At 39.0% G+C, this 15,962-nt stretch overlaps 1 protein-coding gene across 8 annotated transcripts in view; it reads left to right on the forward strand.

The window, feature by feature from the left end:
* DOCK10 (dedicator of cytokinesis 10) overlaps positions 1-15,962 on the forward strand; it is a 154,125-nt gene that overhangs the window by 114,561 nt on the left and 23,602 nt on the right. For 6 of the 8 annotated variants that reach the window (XM_082057115.1, XM_082057108.1, XM_082057112.1 and 3 more), the window contains exons 26-40: positions 619-732; positions 1,940-2,011; positions 2,660-2,806; positions 4,715-4,798; positions 7,515-7,611; positions 8,905-8,949; positions 9,422-9,597; positions 9,718-9,834; positions 10,846-10,957; positions 11,678-11,799; positions 11,885-11,999; positions 12,167-12,233; positions 12,961-13,008; positions 13,667-13,768; positions 15,621-15,745. In XM_082057115.1, the coding sequence (XP_081913241.1) occupies positions 619-732; positions 1,940-2,011; positions 2,660-2,806; positions 4,715-4,798; positions 7,515-7,611; positions 8,905-8,949; positions 9,422-9,597; positions 9,718-9,834; positions 10,846-10,957; positions 11,678-11,799; positions 11,885-11,999; positions 12,167-12,233; positions 12,961-13,008; positions 13,667-13,768; positions 15,621-15,745 (1,543 nt within the window). The remainder of the gene's footprint in view (positions 1-618; positions 733-1,939; positions 2,012-2,659; positions 2,807-4,714; positions 4,799-7,514; positions 7,612-8,904; positions 8,950-9,421; positions 9,598-9,717; positions 9,835-10,845; positions 10,958-11,677; positions 11,800-11,884; positions 12,000-12,166; positions 12,234-12,960; positions 13,009-13,666; positions 13,769-15,620; positions 15,746-15,962) is intronic. The other 2 variants (XM_082057110.1, XM_082057111.1) reach the window with 2 other exon arrangements.

Raw genomic sequence — 15,962 nt, forward strand, 5'->3', positions numbered from 1 at the left:
AAATTATTAGCTTAAATTGTTAAATAAAACTCATACTAGATTTATGAGTTCTGAGCAACTTGGGAAGACAAATTCCACTCTTGAGGGCTGAATTTCTGAAAGGGGTAGAGTTTTCCCCTTCAGTCAGCTCCAGTGGGTGCTCTGTGCCATTCAGGACGAAGAGTTGTTACCAGCTCTGACAGGCTGTTGCCACTGGAAGAAAGGAGCAAGTGAAAGGTGGCCCTGACTAGGTGGGTAAAAAACCCTCTGTAGCTCCTCTGCTAGCTTATTCTTTTTTTTTCCCCTGGTAAAATGTCTTGAAAGGCAATTTAGAGGTGTCAGGATCCTATGCCCTACAGAAAAAAATTAATTGTAGCACCGATTTTAAGCAGAAATTCCTCTTGGTTCTCAGTAAGCTGAAATCAACAGGAAGTTGTGTTTAAAACTTGGATTTTGTAGGGGAGCAGTGTTGAGCTGTTACTGCTAAGGGGAGTTAAACTTCACGTGAATGTATTGCTGTCAAGGTATTTTGGCAGCAAAGATTGTCAGGAGTGTATAAATAATTTGTCTTCTCCTGAGGTTTTTTGTGTTTGTTTTAATGTACATTTTGATAATTTTTGTTTTTCCTTTCTTCTTCAGTACGTGTTCAGGACCAAATCATTTGAAGAAAGGACTGTTCATGAGGAGCTGGTCAAGAATATGACTGGTCTTCTGAGGTTAAATGACCAAGTAACAATGAAGCAGGTTTTGAAGGTGAGTGATAGCATATTTGTAGTTTTACTACTGGTTTTCTGCCTGAAACTCACTAGTTGCATCTCTTTCTCCTCTCTTCTTTCCCTGTACAACTTTGCACAGATGACATCCTGCAGTGATTCAACAGGACAGGCTTACCAGACTTGCTGCAGTTTCTCAGCATAACACATTTCTCAGAATGCCATGGTTTACATAATAAAATTCATCCTTTCTGTTACAGCTCTGAGTGAGAAGCTTAATTCTTATACAATGTGATGTGACCAATTGCTTTTAGGATACTTTGTTTTAATTTTTATTTTAGAAGATGCAGGGAGAATATTCATCTGTAAGTAGAACATTAATATCTGATTTCAGCTGCTGCCTTTGATTGACAGTGACCAAAATGAGAATGACTGAGGTTTCCTGAGGTTTCTCATGTCAAACCAGCTCTAAGCAATTAATACACGTGCAAGCCCCATCACTGAACATGTCATTTATGCTATGAGAGCTACCCAGTCCAGCTCAGGAGTTCCCAATGGCAAAAATACATTCAATTGTGCCTATTTCCTGTGCTGAGCCACTGGAATAAAAAATAGGCTGAAAAAAACAGAAAAGCATCCTGCAGGAAACCTGGCTCATGCAAAAGTATTTGTGGTTGTGTTTGTTGTATTGTGGGGTTTTTTTGGCAATTTGTAAGCTTTTTGAGTGTATTCCTTTCACATATCTCCTGAGATGTGAGGTTACAGATATTAAACTGTATCCTACCTGTTTGCTATTACAAATGGTATTTGAAGAAGCACTCTGTTTATCTTTTCAACAAGTACCATCTATTCTGGGCCAAATTACCAATCTGCTGGAACTAACAAAGCAGTTTATTCTCAGCTTTTGTTCTCTGGGGTTCTCTGCATTGTGCATTTCTGCCAGTTACCTGCAAACAAATAGTGAAGATGGTGCTCCGCAGGAATGGAGAGATGGTAGGAGTGGTGTGGGGGGGCTCTTTATTGCACAGAGCCACAATGACAAAGTGCCTGAGATGTCTTCAGCTTTCTTAACGATGTGATCCCATGTTTCTCAAATACATGGCACTTAGGGTCTTTGATTTGTTTGTCATGTAGAATTTATCATTTTGCATTACTGAGAAATGCAATCCATCTATAAGGAATGGTAATGCATCATAAAGTATTTATCAATCACTTTTCCTAATCTCTTTTTTACTTCTTTTGAACAGCATTCCTGGTTCTTCTTTGCTGTTATCTTAAAATCAATGGCACAGCACTTGGTTGATACAAACAAAACAAAGGTAAGTATATATATGATCTCAATTAAGTAGGCAGTCTGCCTCTTATGGAAAGTAGAAAATGCAGAATCCTGGGAAATACATATGCTTGGACTTTTCTTCTTGACTGGTCAAAAAAAAATGAAATGCTGTTATGCTTTGTAAAATATTGCTTTTACTTAAGAAACACATTATATTACCTGCGAGGCTCAAATCTATTATTTTTGCTTGTACAGAACTGATGGGCCAAAAATACCATTGCATCAACTTTGTAATGGGCAGGTTAGAATGGAATGAAAATTCTCTAATTTCTGCTGGTTACCCAACAGGCGATTATGCCAGACAGCAAATAAACAATCTAGGAACTCTCCTTTGCTTTGAGCAATCCTTACATAGCTGGAGATCAGTGTTTTGACCTCTTTTCTGCCTGATTATCAAAGATGCTCCTATTATACTTATGCTGGAATCTGAGGATAAGGTTTCCCACTTTCCTATGAACAAGATTCTTCTTTTTGGCATTTATAATCTGAATAGATCCATGGAACTCTAGAAATATTTTTCTTCTGTGTTGAATGACCTCTGTTTTATTGTCTTTATTCTTGGCCTGAATGTATTTTCAGGTTTAATGTGCAACATCATACATTCTCAAGTGATGATCTGTTCCCTGTTTAGGTTTCTCGAACTCGGAGATTTCCAGAGTCATTTCATACTGAGCTGGATACACTTGTGATGGTCTTAGCAGACCATGTTGTTTGGAAGTATAAAGATTCTCTTGAAGAAACCAGGAATGCAAACTATAGCACTGCCAAATTTCTGAAGGTGAGATGTCTATCATCACAGCATATGCACTTATTTCCCCATATTTAATGCAAACTTGAGACTATTCTAGTCTAGTCAAAGGAAATAAAAACAATTCTGAGAGAATGATGGCTCAATATCCAAGTTTAGTGTTGGCCTGTAGCTCAGTTTTTCTATGCCCTTGGGTCTTTGAGAATGCAAAAGCTTTATCAAAGTCTGCTTTAGAGCAATTTTGATTCATTTATATCTATTCTCTAAAATAGCCCACATTTTCAAATTTTGTGGATTCTTACATTGCATTCAAATGGGTAAAAAGTTTGGTAAGGAATGAAATGGTAGTTACATTTGAGCTGGTATTTTTTCTTTAAATAGTATAGCTCTGCATGACTGCAGGTGGATTAATATTTCCCAATCACAACAGGGTGGGTAGCTTTTCCAAACCAGAATAAGCAAATTGCAAATATTATGTGAGATACTGTAATTTACCTTTTTAACTCTGCAATGCCATTTCATTTACCAAATATAAGAAAATACATGCGTGCTTTGGAAAAGTCACTACAAGGGGTTGCATTTTGTGGTTTTGTCCTAATATTCCTCAATCATTTTTATTTTCCCATCACTGCATTAGCTGTGGAGCATGGGAAAATTGCCATTCAATAAGTTACTTAATCTAGATTTGAACTAAATGCACACACACCCCACTTCCCATTAATGGAATGATGTGCATTAGTGATGTACAGGACAGTGTATATGGTACACACTAAAACCTGGCCTCAAATCTTTTATGACAAATTGAAGCACAGCATTAGGAGAGAGCAATATTCCAACAATCAAATGTTCCTGTGAGGTTATAAGGAAAACAACCAGAAACTGAAAATGGATTTTTCTCCTTCCACACACAGGTGAAATAAATGATAAACATGCTCTCCGCTGTGTTGCTCTCTGTTGCTGATACCATATGGAAGCCCTGGTTGCTGTTGGCATACTGATGTTAAGCTGTGTCTGTTCATAGTGGTAGATCATTTGGAAGATGATGTTGGTTTGAGGCAGGAGGGGCTCAGTCAGTAGTTGCAGGCTGTTGCACCTGTGTGAAGGTGTTGCAGATTTACATGCTATTTTTGTGTTTTAGCTAAATGGGGAAGACAGTAATGTTATGTTATATGATGTGGTGTATGGCTGTGTTTTAATTTCTTTTTGAATCTAGTCTGCCAGAAAGAATTACATAGGTTGGAGATGATACGGCTTTCTCAGGCTGGGATTGCAGCAGCCTTGTTTGAATGCTGCATGGTGGAAGGCTCGGGGCTTCGCTAGTTTTGCAGAGTACCAGAGAAGGTGGGGAATTCAAGATTGCGTTCCCTATTTGTTAGGCAGACTCTGCAAGGAAAAATATCAGCAACTGTAGACTCAAGGCCCTCAAACACTTTTACACCTTCTGGCTCTTTAACCCCATCAGTCAGCAAGAGCAGTGTTCTCATCATACAGTAATGTAGTGGCATATGTGTTCCCAGAGAGATAACAGAGCTCACAGACAGCAAGTGTCATGGCTGGACTAATTCCTCAGGAGGAGTCACTGAAGGAGATGTTCAGGTCAGCTCCCGTCATGTCCCACCTCCAGTGATTAAGTGTTGCAGTACATGAATGGCTTTGATTAGCTAAACTTTCTCCTAGTGCACTGGATGCTGTGATGGTTATTTTTAGACTATAGACATGGTGAAAATGAAAAGTTTGATCAATCTATTATTACTGAAAAGAAATTTAAAAATCAAGCCAGATTCACCAGTTCCCTGTTTTTCCTTGCCCTACTATATGCCTAACTTCATATGCACAAATGATTCAAGTTGGTAGGTGACGCAAAGCAAACAGCTGGGCGAGGCCGTGTACTGCTTTTTTTGGCTAAAAAATAATACTTCTTTTCTCCTCCTTTCTTAGCGCTGTTTTACATTTATGGATCGTGGATTTGTGTTCAAGATGGTCAACAATTATATAAGTATGTTTGGAACAGGAGATAGCAAGGTACAGTTCTGACTTTTGTTTGTTTATTTGTTTTCCAAAGTGAGCAGAATATTTTTGTATTGAAACTAAGATCTATTCCATGGCTTCACCATGCTCAGAACTCAAGTCAGTGAAAACATTTACTGTAAATTTGTGTTAAATTCTCTTGGGTTTTGTCCATCGGTCCCCTTTTCTGGGACTGAATAGCCATGTCCAAACAACTGCTCATTGAGCCCTGCAACAGAAGACTCTGCAAAGACTGCTCAGAACAAAGCATGCAAAAGGCTGACCAGTCAGAAGTTCTTTGAATTTAAGCTTTGATTCTGTGGAGATTACACGTGTGGTTTGGTCTACAAATATCAGTGGCAATGGGCAGTAAATTTCTTTGAGGAGATTAAAGTAAGAGCATATGAGCAAATTGCGATAGTGTAAACTCAAGTGAGAATGTAACATCTTAGTTACTTTGAATGAATGGTATGTTCTTACCTCGTTGATGATGCAGGAAAGCCCATCTCCTCCAAATTAGTTTGTGCTTATTATGAGGAAAATTCCCTGCAACCTGAAGTTCTTCTAGAATACCTATGATAGTCAGTGATCTATATTTTGAACAATACATTTCAAACTGCAAGAGGTCACCAAATTATTCAGCTTGACTTCTTTACTCTTCATCCATCAGGATGAGTCAAAGGCTTCCATGACTGGGTTTCTGAGCTGCCATACTGGAGCATATAAGATGATAGATAACAGAATGTATTCAAGAGATACACTTTGAATGACTCATCTTTCCCAAAAAAAGCTTGCAAAACTTGTCTGTTAACTGTTTTCAATTATTTAGTGGTGATCTGGGCATTTGTAGGTAATGAGAGACATTACCCCATGTCTGGTTTGGTTTTTACTAAAGCTAACTTCACACTGCTTTCACCTGATCTCTGGAACAGATGTAGGATGCAGTCTCTTGGTATTAATGAAATCTACAATTCTGTAAATAATATTATGCAATCTGAAAACTGTTTCCCCATTTCAAACTTCTCTAAATACTTTCAACCACAGAAACAGATGTTTAATTAAAAAAGCTAATTAATGGCCAGTGGAAAAGCCTGAGATTAGTCAGTGTGCAGAGCAGAACGCAGCAGCTCCGCGGCAGTGAGTGTGTGAGCATTGCTGGCCGCCCGCATCCCTCTAGAGCCATCGGCCAGTGTCACTCGGAGCTGAGACAGAGGTACCGCTAGAACAGGCTTTGCAACTTGAACACCCACAAAATAAAATCAGAGATTTCTGACCTCAAGGAGAGAGAGCCCTTGCATTGTTTTCTTTTTCAGTCAGACTCCTAAGCAAGATTTGGTCATTTAAGCATGCTGCAAGATTTCTTTCGGTTTGTCTTTTGCTTCTTTAGCAGGATTGTTTATGTATCAAAGATGATTCTTCAATCTGACCTCTCTCTTCAGAAAATGTAACAGTGTATTTTGCTGCTTGAATAAGTTGTGGATATATCAGTCTATAACATCACTGTTCGAATTTACTGCAATTGTGAATGAAGCACCATAATTTCTGTTCCACAAGTATATCCCTCACAGTATTCCTTATTTTGACATTTAAACATTGTTTTGGGAAATATTTATTCAGAAGTTGAAATACTTCATTAGAATTCCCTTTATTGTTGTGTTCCCTCAAAATGTCACAGTTCCTCTTGGGAAATACCTTTCAGGTACTTCATTTCTTTATTTGCCATTAGACCCTGAATTGTATGTCCAGCCATATTCCTCATGAGGTATGACAATGCAAGAAAGTGTTTCAGGGAAAATTCCTCACCATCCAGTACTCTGTAAAGTGCATGTCCCAGGTATCCTAGTCTGATGGTGGTACAATTTAATTTTAGGGACTGACAGACTTAAACACGGGGTAAATAAAAGGCCTTTAAAAGTACTTTCTAATGCTATGGCAAATGTTTGACCTAGGTCAATGCAATGTCATATTGGTAGTCCTGAATTACAGCTTTCTGCCACTGAGAATGGTGAGCTGAGAAGGTGGAAATAAAAATTTATTAACTTTATATCTCAGTGACACATCATTTTAGTGGGAATGATAAATTCTTGAGGTAGTTGCAAGGCTCCACAAAGATCATGGATTGCTTTGTGGGAGGGACATATTAAGGAAATAACACCAAAATTATGTAATGCCAAATCCCTTGGAGCTGAAACTAACTGGAATCCATAGAGGAAGTTTTCACCACTATCAATAAATGTTGAATCTGGCCTGTGTTGGTAAAACTTCGTATTTAGTTGACCAAAAAAAAGGGGGAAAACAAGAAAGAAAAGGGAAAGGGAAAAGGAAAAAAAAATAATAAAAAAGCATAATAATAATTACGACAGTACGAAGTTTGTGTGAACTGGAGTAGATACTTCACTATGATTACATGCTATAGAATATACCATCAAAAGACCCAGTGTAGCTTTAAATATACCTTAAATATTTAGCTGGATCAAGCTTATATTTATCAGTATATCTTCAATGAAAAATCATAGCTGAGGAATCCAAAAAGCTTATTTGTTACCCAATTAACTTGTTGCAGTCAGAGATGAAACCCAAATGTTTATTATTCATGCAGTTTGGCATAACAAGCTGTAAGTTTTCATTGTTGGGTGTGAGTATGAAATTTGAGGTAAATAGTAGCGCATCTCTGTCTTACCATTTTCCCTGTTTAAATGTGAACTGGACCATTACCTGTTGTGATTTTCAGACTTTACATCAGTTCAAATTTGACTTTCTCCAAGAAGTCTGTCACCACGAGCACTTTATCCCTCTGTGCCTGCCCATACGATCTTCAAACATTCCTGGTAAGGTGCCACCCCCAAATGGTTTCTGTGCAACAGCGAATTGTCGGGAGGTTCAAAGAGCAGATAACAATTAACTCTCTCTGAAGTATCATGTCTGCACATCAGACACAGAAGCCCTAAATGGCTTTTCAGGTGTGGTACTTAATCAGTGTGATAAAAATAACATCATTTCAGTATGCCTGTAAATAAACGCAAGCCCTGACAGCCCAGTTGGGCGGTGGAAGGTAACTCCTTCACTGGAAGTTTTGAGGTGAATGAACTGGACTATTTGTGAGGACTAATTACTGAAGCTGCAGTAGCTGTGGGAGGTGATGATCTGAGGAAGGGGTTCAACAGGTACGGTGGGGACAGGAGGAGGCTGGGGCAGTGATAAGGACATTGCAAAACTACTGTTTGAGAAGAGGCTTTCCTGCTGCTGTTGGGAGTGCGACTTGTCCACGTGACAGCCCCCTCCTGGTTGGGGCATCTGAACTGGACGTGCAGCAGGAGTTTGGAAATGGCCATGTCTCGGATAACAGGCGTTGGTACTTTAGCCTGCAGAGTATCTCTAGGACTGGCAGGCAGGTTCTGTGCAATAGCCTTTTTCTGCCAAGCACATTTACTGTCTTGGCCTTTGGCAAGCTGAACTTCACATGGTCACCACATACTGCAGTGTTTAACCTGGAGCAGTGAGGCAAGAGAGGCCAATTTCAGAATCTGTTAGTAATACCTCCTGAGCTGCTTCTCAAGGCAGGAGATGCTGTGTGTAACCCATGTTTTGCAGAGAAGCACAAACAGGTTTTGCCTGTGCTCTACCACAGGAGTGGATCCACCCTGCCTATGCCCCAAAGCCAGCAGCCACTGTGCATTCCATCCTATGCGCTGAAATCTGTTATTTCAAACCCAGCTTCATGGCCAGTGCCCAGTACTGGGTGCTTTTCCTCTTGGTTTCAAAGGCACTGGGATTTCAGCCCTGGGCACAATTCCCAGTTCTGATAGTTTGCTGTGGACTCTGGGGAGTTCACTTGAGATTTGGTCCTCTAAGTTGCTGGGAGTGGAAGGTATCTTTCAGTGGAATCAGCCCTCTGTGTAGCATCTCTCAAACCCTTGTCTCCTTCAGTTTTCAACACCAAAAAGTGAGTTTGGTTCTGACATTCATAGCTCACTTTAACAGAAGAAGCCGTTTCATTCAAATTTGAGCCAAATTTAAAAAAAAGAGAGAGGTACAAAGCAAATATGTATTTTTGCACTTAATAAGTAAAAAAATATGCATCATTAATGCCTATTTTTGTTTTATATTTATGAAAAATTAAGACCCTGTGACGCCTTCAGAATCAACACAGGAATATCGAACATCAGGTATGAAAAAAATGGCTGCATAAGAAATAAACAGAATTATGCATCGAGAGTTTTAAGATTTACTTTGACCACTGCCACTGAAATGTGGCAAATTTTGGTAAAAATTATGTAATGTTTTCAAAAGTGGAATTAGTCTGGATTGCTGTGTTTTAGGACTTCATAGCTAGAATATGGAAACAACAATTTGGACCCTGAGCCTTGAAGTGAACAGTCATACTATGTGCAAAACATTTGAGATTCACCTATGGGGATGTGTATGTAAAATGTTTCTCACTAGTAAATTGTAAAAACTGCATTACTTTGAGAAATAACAATATTAGATTAATTCATTCTAGCAAGTGAGAGAGTAGAATGGAACAGTCAGATCAAGAAATCAAGGTTTAACAGAGAATTAAATCAATAAACACTATTGAACATTTGGGAAATGGAGCGTCTTATGTAATTTAAGGATTCTTGTCTGTTCTGTTCTAAGATATTCCAGAGTACACATTGACCAATGAATTTTGCCGTAAACATTTTCTAATTGGAGTTCTACTGCGGGAGATTGGTTTTGCCTTGCAAGAAGACCAGGATATTAGGCACTTAGCTTTGGCTGTGCTTAAAAACTTAATGGCAAAACATTCGTTTGATGATCGATACGCAGAACCGGTAAATAAACTTTTTCATTTGCTTGTTCATGCAGTAGCTAAGCATATATGAAACTTTCTTAGCCACTAGCATAACACCAGTTAGTTTCTTCAGAATTCTATTGTATCTTTTATTTTTTAGGCAAAACAAGCACAAATAGCAAACCTGTACATGCCACTCTATGGAATGCTTTTGGACAATATGCCAAGGATTTACATGAAGGATATGTTCCTTTTTAACATCAATACTTCCAATCAGGTAATTCGTGTGATCTTTCAGAACACCGAAACTGAGGTCTGACCCAGTCAATCTGGTGGGAAGAGGTCCAAGTTTATGCCAGCCACAAATTAGTTAACAAAATGCAGTTCTGGAAATGATGATTTGTTTGCACCCGCAATGTTTAATTTGGAAGGTCTCGATTTGCAGAGCACCTGCAGGGCCCCAGGAGGCAGGAGGGCCCCCTGGCAGGGCAGAGACAGTGGGTCAGGAACAGACCCAGGACACCAGCTGTCCCAGAGCTGGAAACTCCCAGTTAGGGGTTTGCAGCCCCAGCCAGTCTGGCCAGTACCTCTGTCCTGGTGCCCCTTGCTGGGGGCTGAGGACCCTGTCCCCAGGCAAGTCCCTTGGCAAGTGGCTGGGAGACGTAAAGAAAAGCACTGATCACCCACAGGTTCTCTGCAGGGTTACATCATGAACCCACAAGCAGTTTCACTGATACAACAGAGGGATCATGAACGCCACTGGAGGCAGAGGGAATACATACATGTAGCTGAAGTAGGGAGGGGGTACAGAAACATCATAAAACAGCTTTACCACCACAGAAAATGTCTGTATAAACTGTGCATGTGGAGAAGCATGTTTGTTTATTTCTTAAAAGATTAGATGCATTATAATCATAGCCCTGCTTTAAAAACTAGAAACAGATTTCTGCAGGGATGTTGTGTCTTTCAGTCCTTCCAGCAAACAAGCCTGTTTCATCTGATCATTGCTGACAGCAGTTAATGCTCCTTTCCCAATGCTGTGGTAGTGTTGAAGAAGCAAATACATTCAGACCTGATCTGTCCTTTACAACTTCAATTATGGGAAAGTTTCATATTACAGGTAGCTATTTGGCATATTATCACAAGCCTTGATCTTTTGAGGCTGTCATGTGTAAACAACTGAAAGTAGGTTTTCAAGCTCAGTGTCTAAGAAAAGCCCATCAGGCATGCTGTCTTTCTCAGAGTTGATTGATTTACTGCAGTTTGTATTGTTTCTTTCCAAATACAGGGATCTAGGGATGACTTGAGCACAACTGGAGGATTTCAGAGCCAGACAGCAATGAAACATGCCAACTCTGTGGACACATCTTTTTCCAAAGATGTTCTGAACTCTATAGCAGGTATAAATGACAGATCGTATGTGCATACAGGTAGATTTCTGTGTATCTCAAATCCATTGTGCTTTCTGCTTCGTATTCATGGAGGATATCATTAACCCATTTTATATAATACTCAGGGAAACGTGGGATGCAATGTTTCTCCTCCTTTTGGGTGTTTTTGGATGGATTTTTATTTCATTTGTGAAGCCACTCTTGTTCCACTGCTTCACTGCTCTCCCGCTTTGGAGTGATGCCAATATTCAGCCTCTCACAAATCCCTGTGCTTGAGTTCATTCTTGTAGTCTCTGCCTGACTTAAGGATTGTGCCAGGGTTTCTCCTGAAAAGTCCTGAAGTCTCTTGGAGGCAAGTACTCTTAGTTCTTCCAGGCTTAATGGAAGGGTAGAGACACAATTTACTTTGGTCACTTCCTCCAAACCCCATTTCAAGATTCAGGAAAGCGTGTGGGCATCTTTCCACTGATTTTTGTGGCTCTAGGTCAGGCCTTACGGAATGCAACAGGCCAATTTAATGCCATGAATAACGGCAAACTGAATCATTTTACTTCAACTTGTTGCATGTTTTCAGTACTAAACATACCCATCAATAGCTTTGCTATTGAAAGTTCAAAGCACTGTTGTCAATCCAGCATGTGACACATTTTAAGTTTTCCATTTTTCTTGTTAATTTTTGTCTCCATAAATGTTTTAGTTTAGCATGTTTGCTATGACTTTCATTTACAGCCTTTTCATCAATAGCTATCTCTGCAGCAAACCATGCTGACTCCAGAGCTTCCTTAGCAAGTCTTGAATCTAACCCAAGTACCAATGAAAAAAACAGTGAGAGAACTGACACGTGTGAAAAGGTACATGTGCAAATGTTGAAAACGGTTACTAGAGGTGGAAACCTATCACTATGCTTAATGAGACCCTTTGCTGTCAATTCAACAGATCATGAGACCTTTGTCTTTGATTGGATCAACACTTCGTTTTGACAAGTTAGATCAAGCTGAAACCAGAAGCCTTCTTATGTGTTTCCTTCATATTATGAAAACCATTTCAGAAGGTAAGAAAATGTGCACTCACTACCTAATTTACATTGTCGTAAAATATTGCGAATGCTGAATCCAAACAAACATTAAATTAGTATAATTATCAGTGTATTTTACAAGTTTTGGGTCAAGTTTAATTCCCTGTAACAGATAAGCAATGTATTTTAATATCTCCCTTTAGATGCACTGATTTCCTACTGGTTGCGAGCACCATTCTCAGAAATAACGGACTTTTTCAGCATTTTAGAGTAAGTCCACTTTGTGGTTGTTTGATTTTATGTTAAATGATTATGTTTTAAAGTCATTACAGTAAATATTTTCTCTTTGAGTTTGTCCACTGACTGGAACAAGCTGAGTTGGCTTATTTTGCCATTGTAGTGAGACATTACTAATAAAATCCATATCCTCCAATATGTTGATCATTTCCGTGAACAGGGGCATAATGCTTTGGGTGTTCCTCCTAAAAGAGATTTTAATAGTAGTTTCCCCATTTGGAGTTGAGATTCTGTTCCTGCCTTGAGAAAAGTATTTAGGTCTCTAAAATGTGCAAACCATAAGAAAAGCCATGTTAACATAGGATTACCTGCTTTTCACATCTCCAAGGCGGTTTGCTCAATCCCATCTATGCACGGCTGCAGAATCCATGCAGGTAGCTGTTTTCAGAATTTCCTCAGTGACTCATAAGTGAAATGTGAGTTATCCAGCTTCAGCTGGTGAAGAAGCAATGCTTTTGCTGCCAAGTCTTTGATTTTGCTTCCTCACCAAGCAGGAATCTTCAGCCGTGGAGAAAGGGAGCAAGGGGTGGAAACTGGTGTGACATCTTGTGCATCCCAAGGCTGGGAACTGCTGCATTCTGTTCTGTTTGCTTGCTAGGAGGTGCATATTACCCAGGTCTCTTTGAGGCACTAAGATTCAGCATTTTTTTGTAGTTAGGAAGCCGTTAATAGACATAAAATGTGTTGTTTTATCTTCCAGGGTTTGTCTGCAAAATTTCAGATATCTAGGAAAACGCAATATTGTAAGGTAATTCTCTAGCTTTATACTGTATGTTACAGTATTTAAATATTACTGCATTACATTAGGCTTAAATGAGGCTAACAGTGTATCTATCAGTTTTCTCCTGAAAGCATCAGTCAGACATGCTGAAGCCAAATGCTTAATTTTCTCTTTTATGCAAACGGTGTTGTCCTGATGTTCTGGACATCTGAGCACACACCTGGTATAAAAGATGAATTGCATGTGATGATATGATAACCGCTATTGCGTTTATAACCTGAAATACGGAACCATTCTCAACAACATTTCTGTGCATATGCCAAACAAAGGAACTTGAACGCTGTATTTTCCATCCATATAGTGAAAAGAATAGTTTTAATGGGCATAGATAAATGCTTCACAGAAATGAAAAAAAGCATCTTTGATCTCTACCCATTCTCTGAAAAAGCATGAGATCATGTTCCAGCTGTGAAATGTGAAATGCATGCTTTGTCCCAGTTAATGCTTTATTTTTAATTGTATGTTAATACTTCAAACTTGTCTATATGTGGAAAAATGAAAGGTCACCAGGTGAATCAGGACACGCTCCATGGCAGGTTTTGTCAGGCCTGTGCTTATTCTTGAGAGGCATGGCAAATTCAGTGTCACATTCCATAACAGATTAACAGTTATTTTCTCTTAATAGGAAAATTGCTGCTGCTTTTAAGTTTGTTCAGGCCACCCAGAATAATGGAACCCTCAAAGGTTCAAACTCCTCTGGCCAGGCATCGGGTCTGCTCTCGCAATGGTAATGACATGTCGTGTTATTAACTCCTGTAAAACCACCATCTTTGTTATTGTCCTCCAGCTTTGTACCCTGTCACAGGGTTGACTGACTGAAAAGAGGTTGACACAACATGTAACACGTTTCAGAGCCCCCAAAGCTGTAAACTGTAAAGAATTGAGTGCCTTTAACTTCAACTTGACTTACAAGCTGTTGTTTAAAATGTTATGTTTGGAAGAATCCTTAGTTACTGTCAGTATTAAGTACTGCAGAAACAGTAGCTGTTGTTTTCAGATCAGATCCCTATCTGGAAAATAATCCACAGTTCTCCCCAGCCTGAAGGAATTCATAGGTCTGCAACCTTATACTTTTGTGGAATATTACTGCTTTAGGGGGTGAATATCTATGGAAGCATTTACAGTATTGGGGGATTCATTTTTCCCCAATAACCCAGGGTTGTGGAGGGAAAAGTATCTAACAGCACAAAGTCAAATTTAACAGTAGGTTTGCTTGACACCCATCTTTTTACTTTCATGCTGCTACGTATAGCATAGTCCTACACCGTTGTGTCTACTTTGCCAGTTAGAGAATCTTTCTTCTCTAGTCTTTTTTCCTCCATCTTCCTACTCTAAACATTGCAATATTTAATCATTTTTGTGGGCTACATGGTAATTCACTGCAGGTACAGCACATCTTTAATAATCTTTTTGATCATTTTAGGGGAAAGTGGGATCCTTTACATGTTAATAATGTAAAACTCTAGAGAGAAAGCAAACTTTTGACTCTGTGAGGCTTGTGATTATATTGAAGAGCATGAGGAGGAAGTTGCCATTCCTCCTGAGCTTGGATCATTGGCTTTTCTCATTTATGGATAGCTGGAATGTGCTTACTGTTTTAAGCATGTAGCTGGGAATGAAACAAAGGGGGAAAGGAAAAAAGATGCCTTCGCTGTCATACTTCTTTCTTTGTTTCTTTACTGTACAATTTTGAAGGAGCAGCACTGATTTCATTACCCCAGCTGGAAATGGCAAGCAGCCTTTGGGAGTGTGTTGGTTATTTGCATGTTTGCAGATGAACCAACACGGTGGCAATCCAAAATTAAAATTGCATTTCTGCTGCCTCCAGGGCCTTCACGCTTTACCCCTTTGCAGATCAGCATTTGTTGTCCAAATGGCTGTTTGTTTGTCCTGTTGTAATGCAGAGCATTTTTTGATGATGAGTTGAGAGTTGAAGTATTGGTGAGAATCAGCTCTGACTTGCACTTAAATATAAATGTATTTCAGTTTGCTGAATTTTGAGAGATGTTAAATCTTGGTGAACTCTGTCATGATTACAAATTCATAATACTTTCAAAAATTATGATAAGCATTTGTATTTTAGTTCTCAGCTTCTCATTATAAATTAATGATGTGTTTGTCAGCATCAAGAAGGATTAAAAGAACACACACATACTCACACACGTATTTTTACTGCTACTGTCAGTTTGTCATCATTTTTTTCCCCTCATAGAAGCTGTATTAGTCCTTTCATGAGCAGGATACATTTTTCTTGTATTCTGGTTAACAGAACTCATTTCAGTTTCTCTTTACTCAAAGGCAGTTTTCTAAACAGCCTGCTATTTAAGTTGATACTTTTTTTTAGTGCTCAATGGGTGGTTTGTCTCCTGTGGTCTCAAGAAATCACAACACATCTGTTTGTTTTGTCCACCTCACTGACTTTCTTCTTCATCTTTGTTTCCCTGAAAAATTTTGCTCGTTTTGTTTAACTTAGCCTTTGAGAAGTACTGCAGAAAATTCTGACTGACATGGAAAAATTCTGTATAGGCATGATAGTTTAGTCTCTGTTTCTGTCTTTTAATGATACCTTTTAATTTCAGGATGCATTCTACTTCTAGTCACGATGGCCACAAGCATCACAGATCTCAAACATTACCAATAATCCGTGGCAAAAATGCACTTTCTAACCCCAAACTCTTGCAGATGATAGACAGCAGCACTGCAAGTAAGTACAACAAGAAAAAAAAAAAAAAGTCACTTCCCTCTGGAGTTCTACAGGTTTTGGATCAGGCTCTGTACAATTAAATCCATTTTCATGAGTGCCAGTGAAAGATAGCCTGAAGAGAAGAGCTTAAATGTAAATAGAGCTCCTGACTCTGCCTTTTTTTCAGGAGACTAAGAAATCTGAGCTTAAATTTGGTCAGAATTAATTTAGAAACAAA

This window comes from Streptopelia decaocto (assembly GCF_964273445.1).
Source record: "Streptopelia decaocto genome assembly, chromosome: 6".
Classification (NCBI taxonomy): Eukaryota; Metazoa; Chordata; class Aves; order Columbiformes; family Columbidae; genus Streptopelia; species Streptopelia decaocto.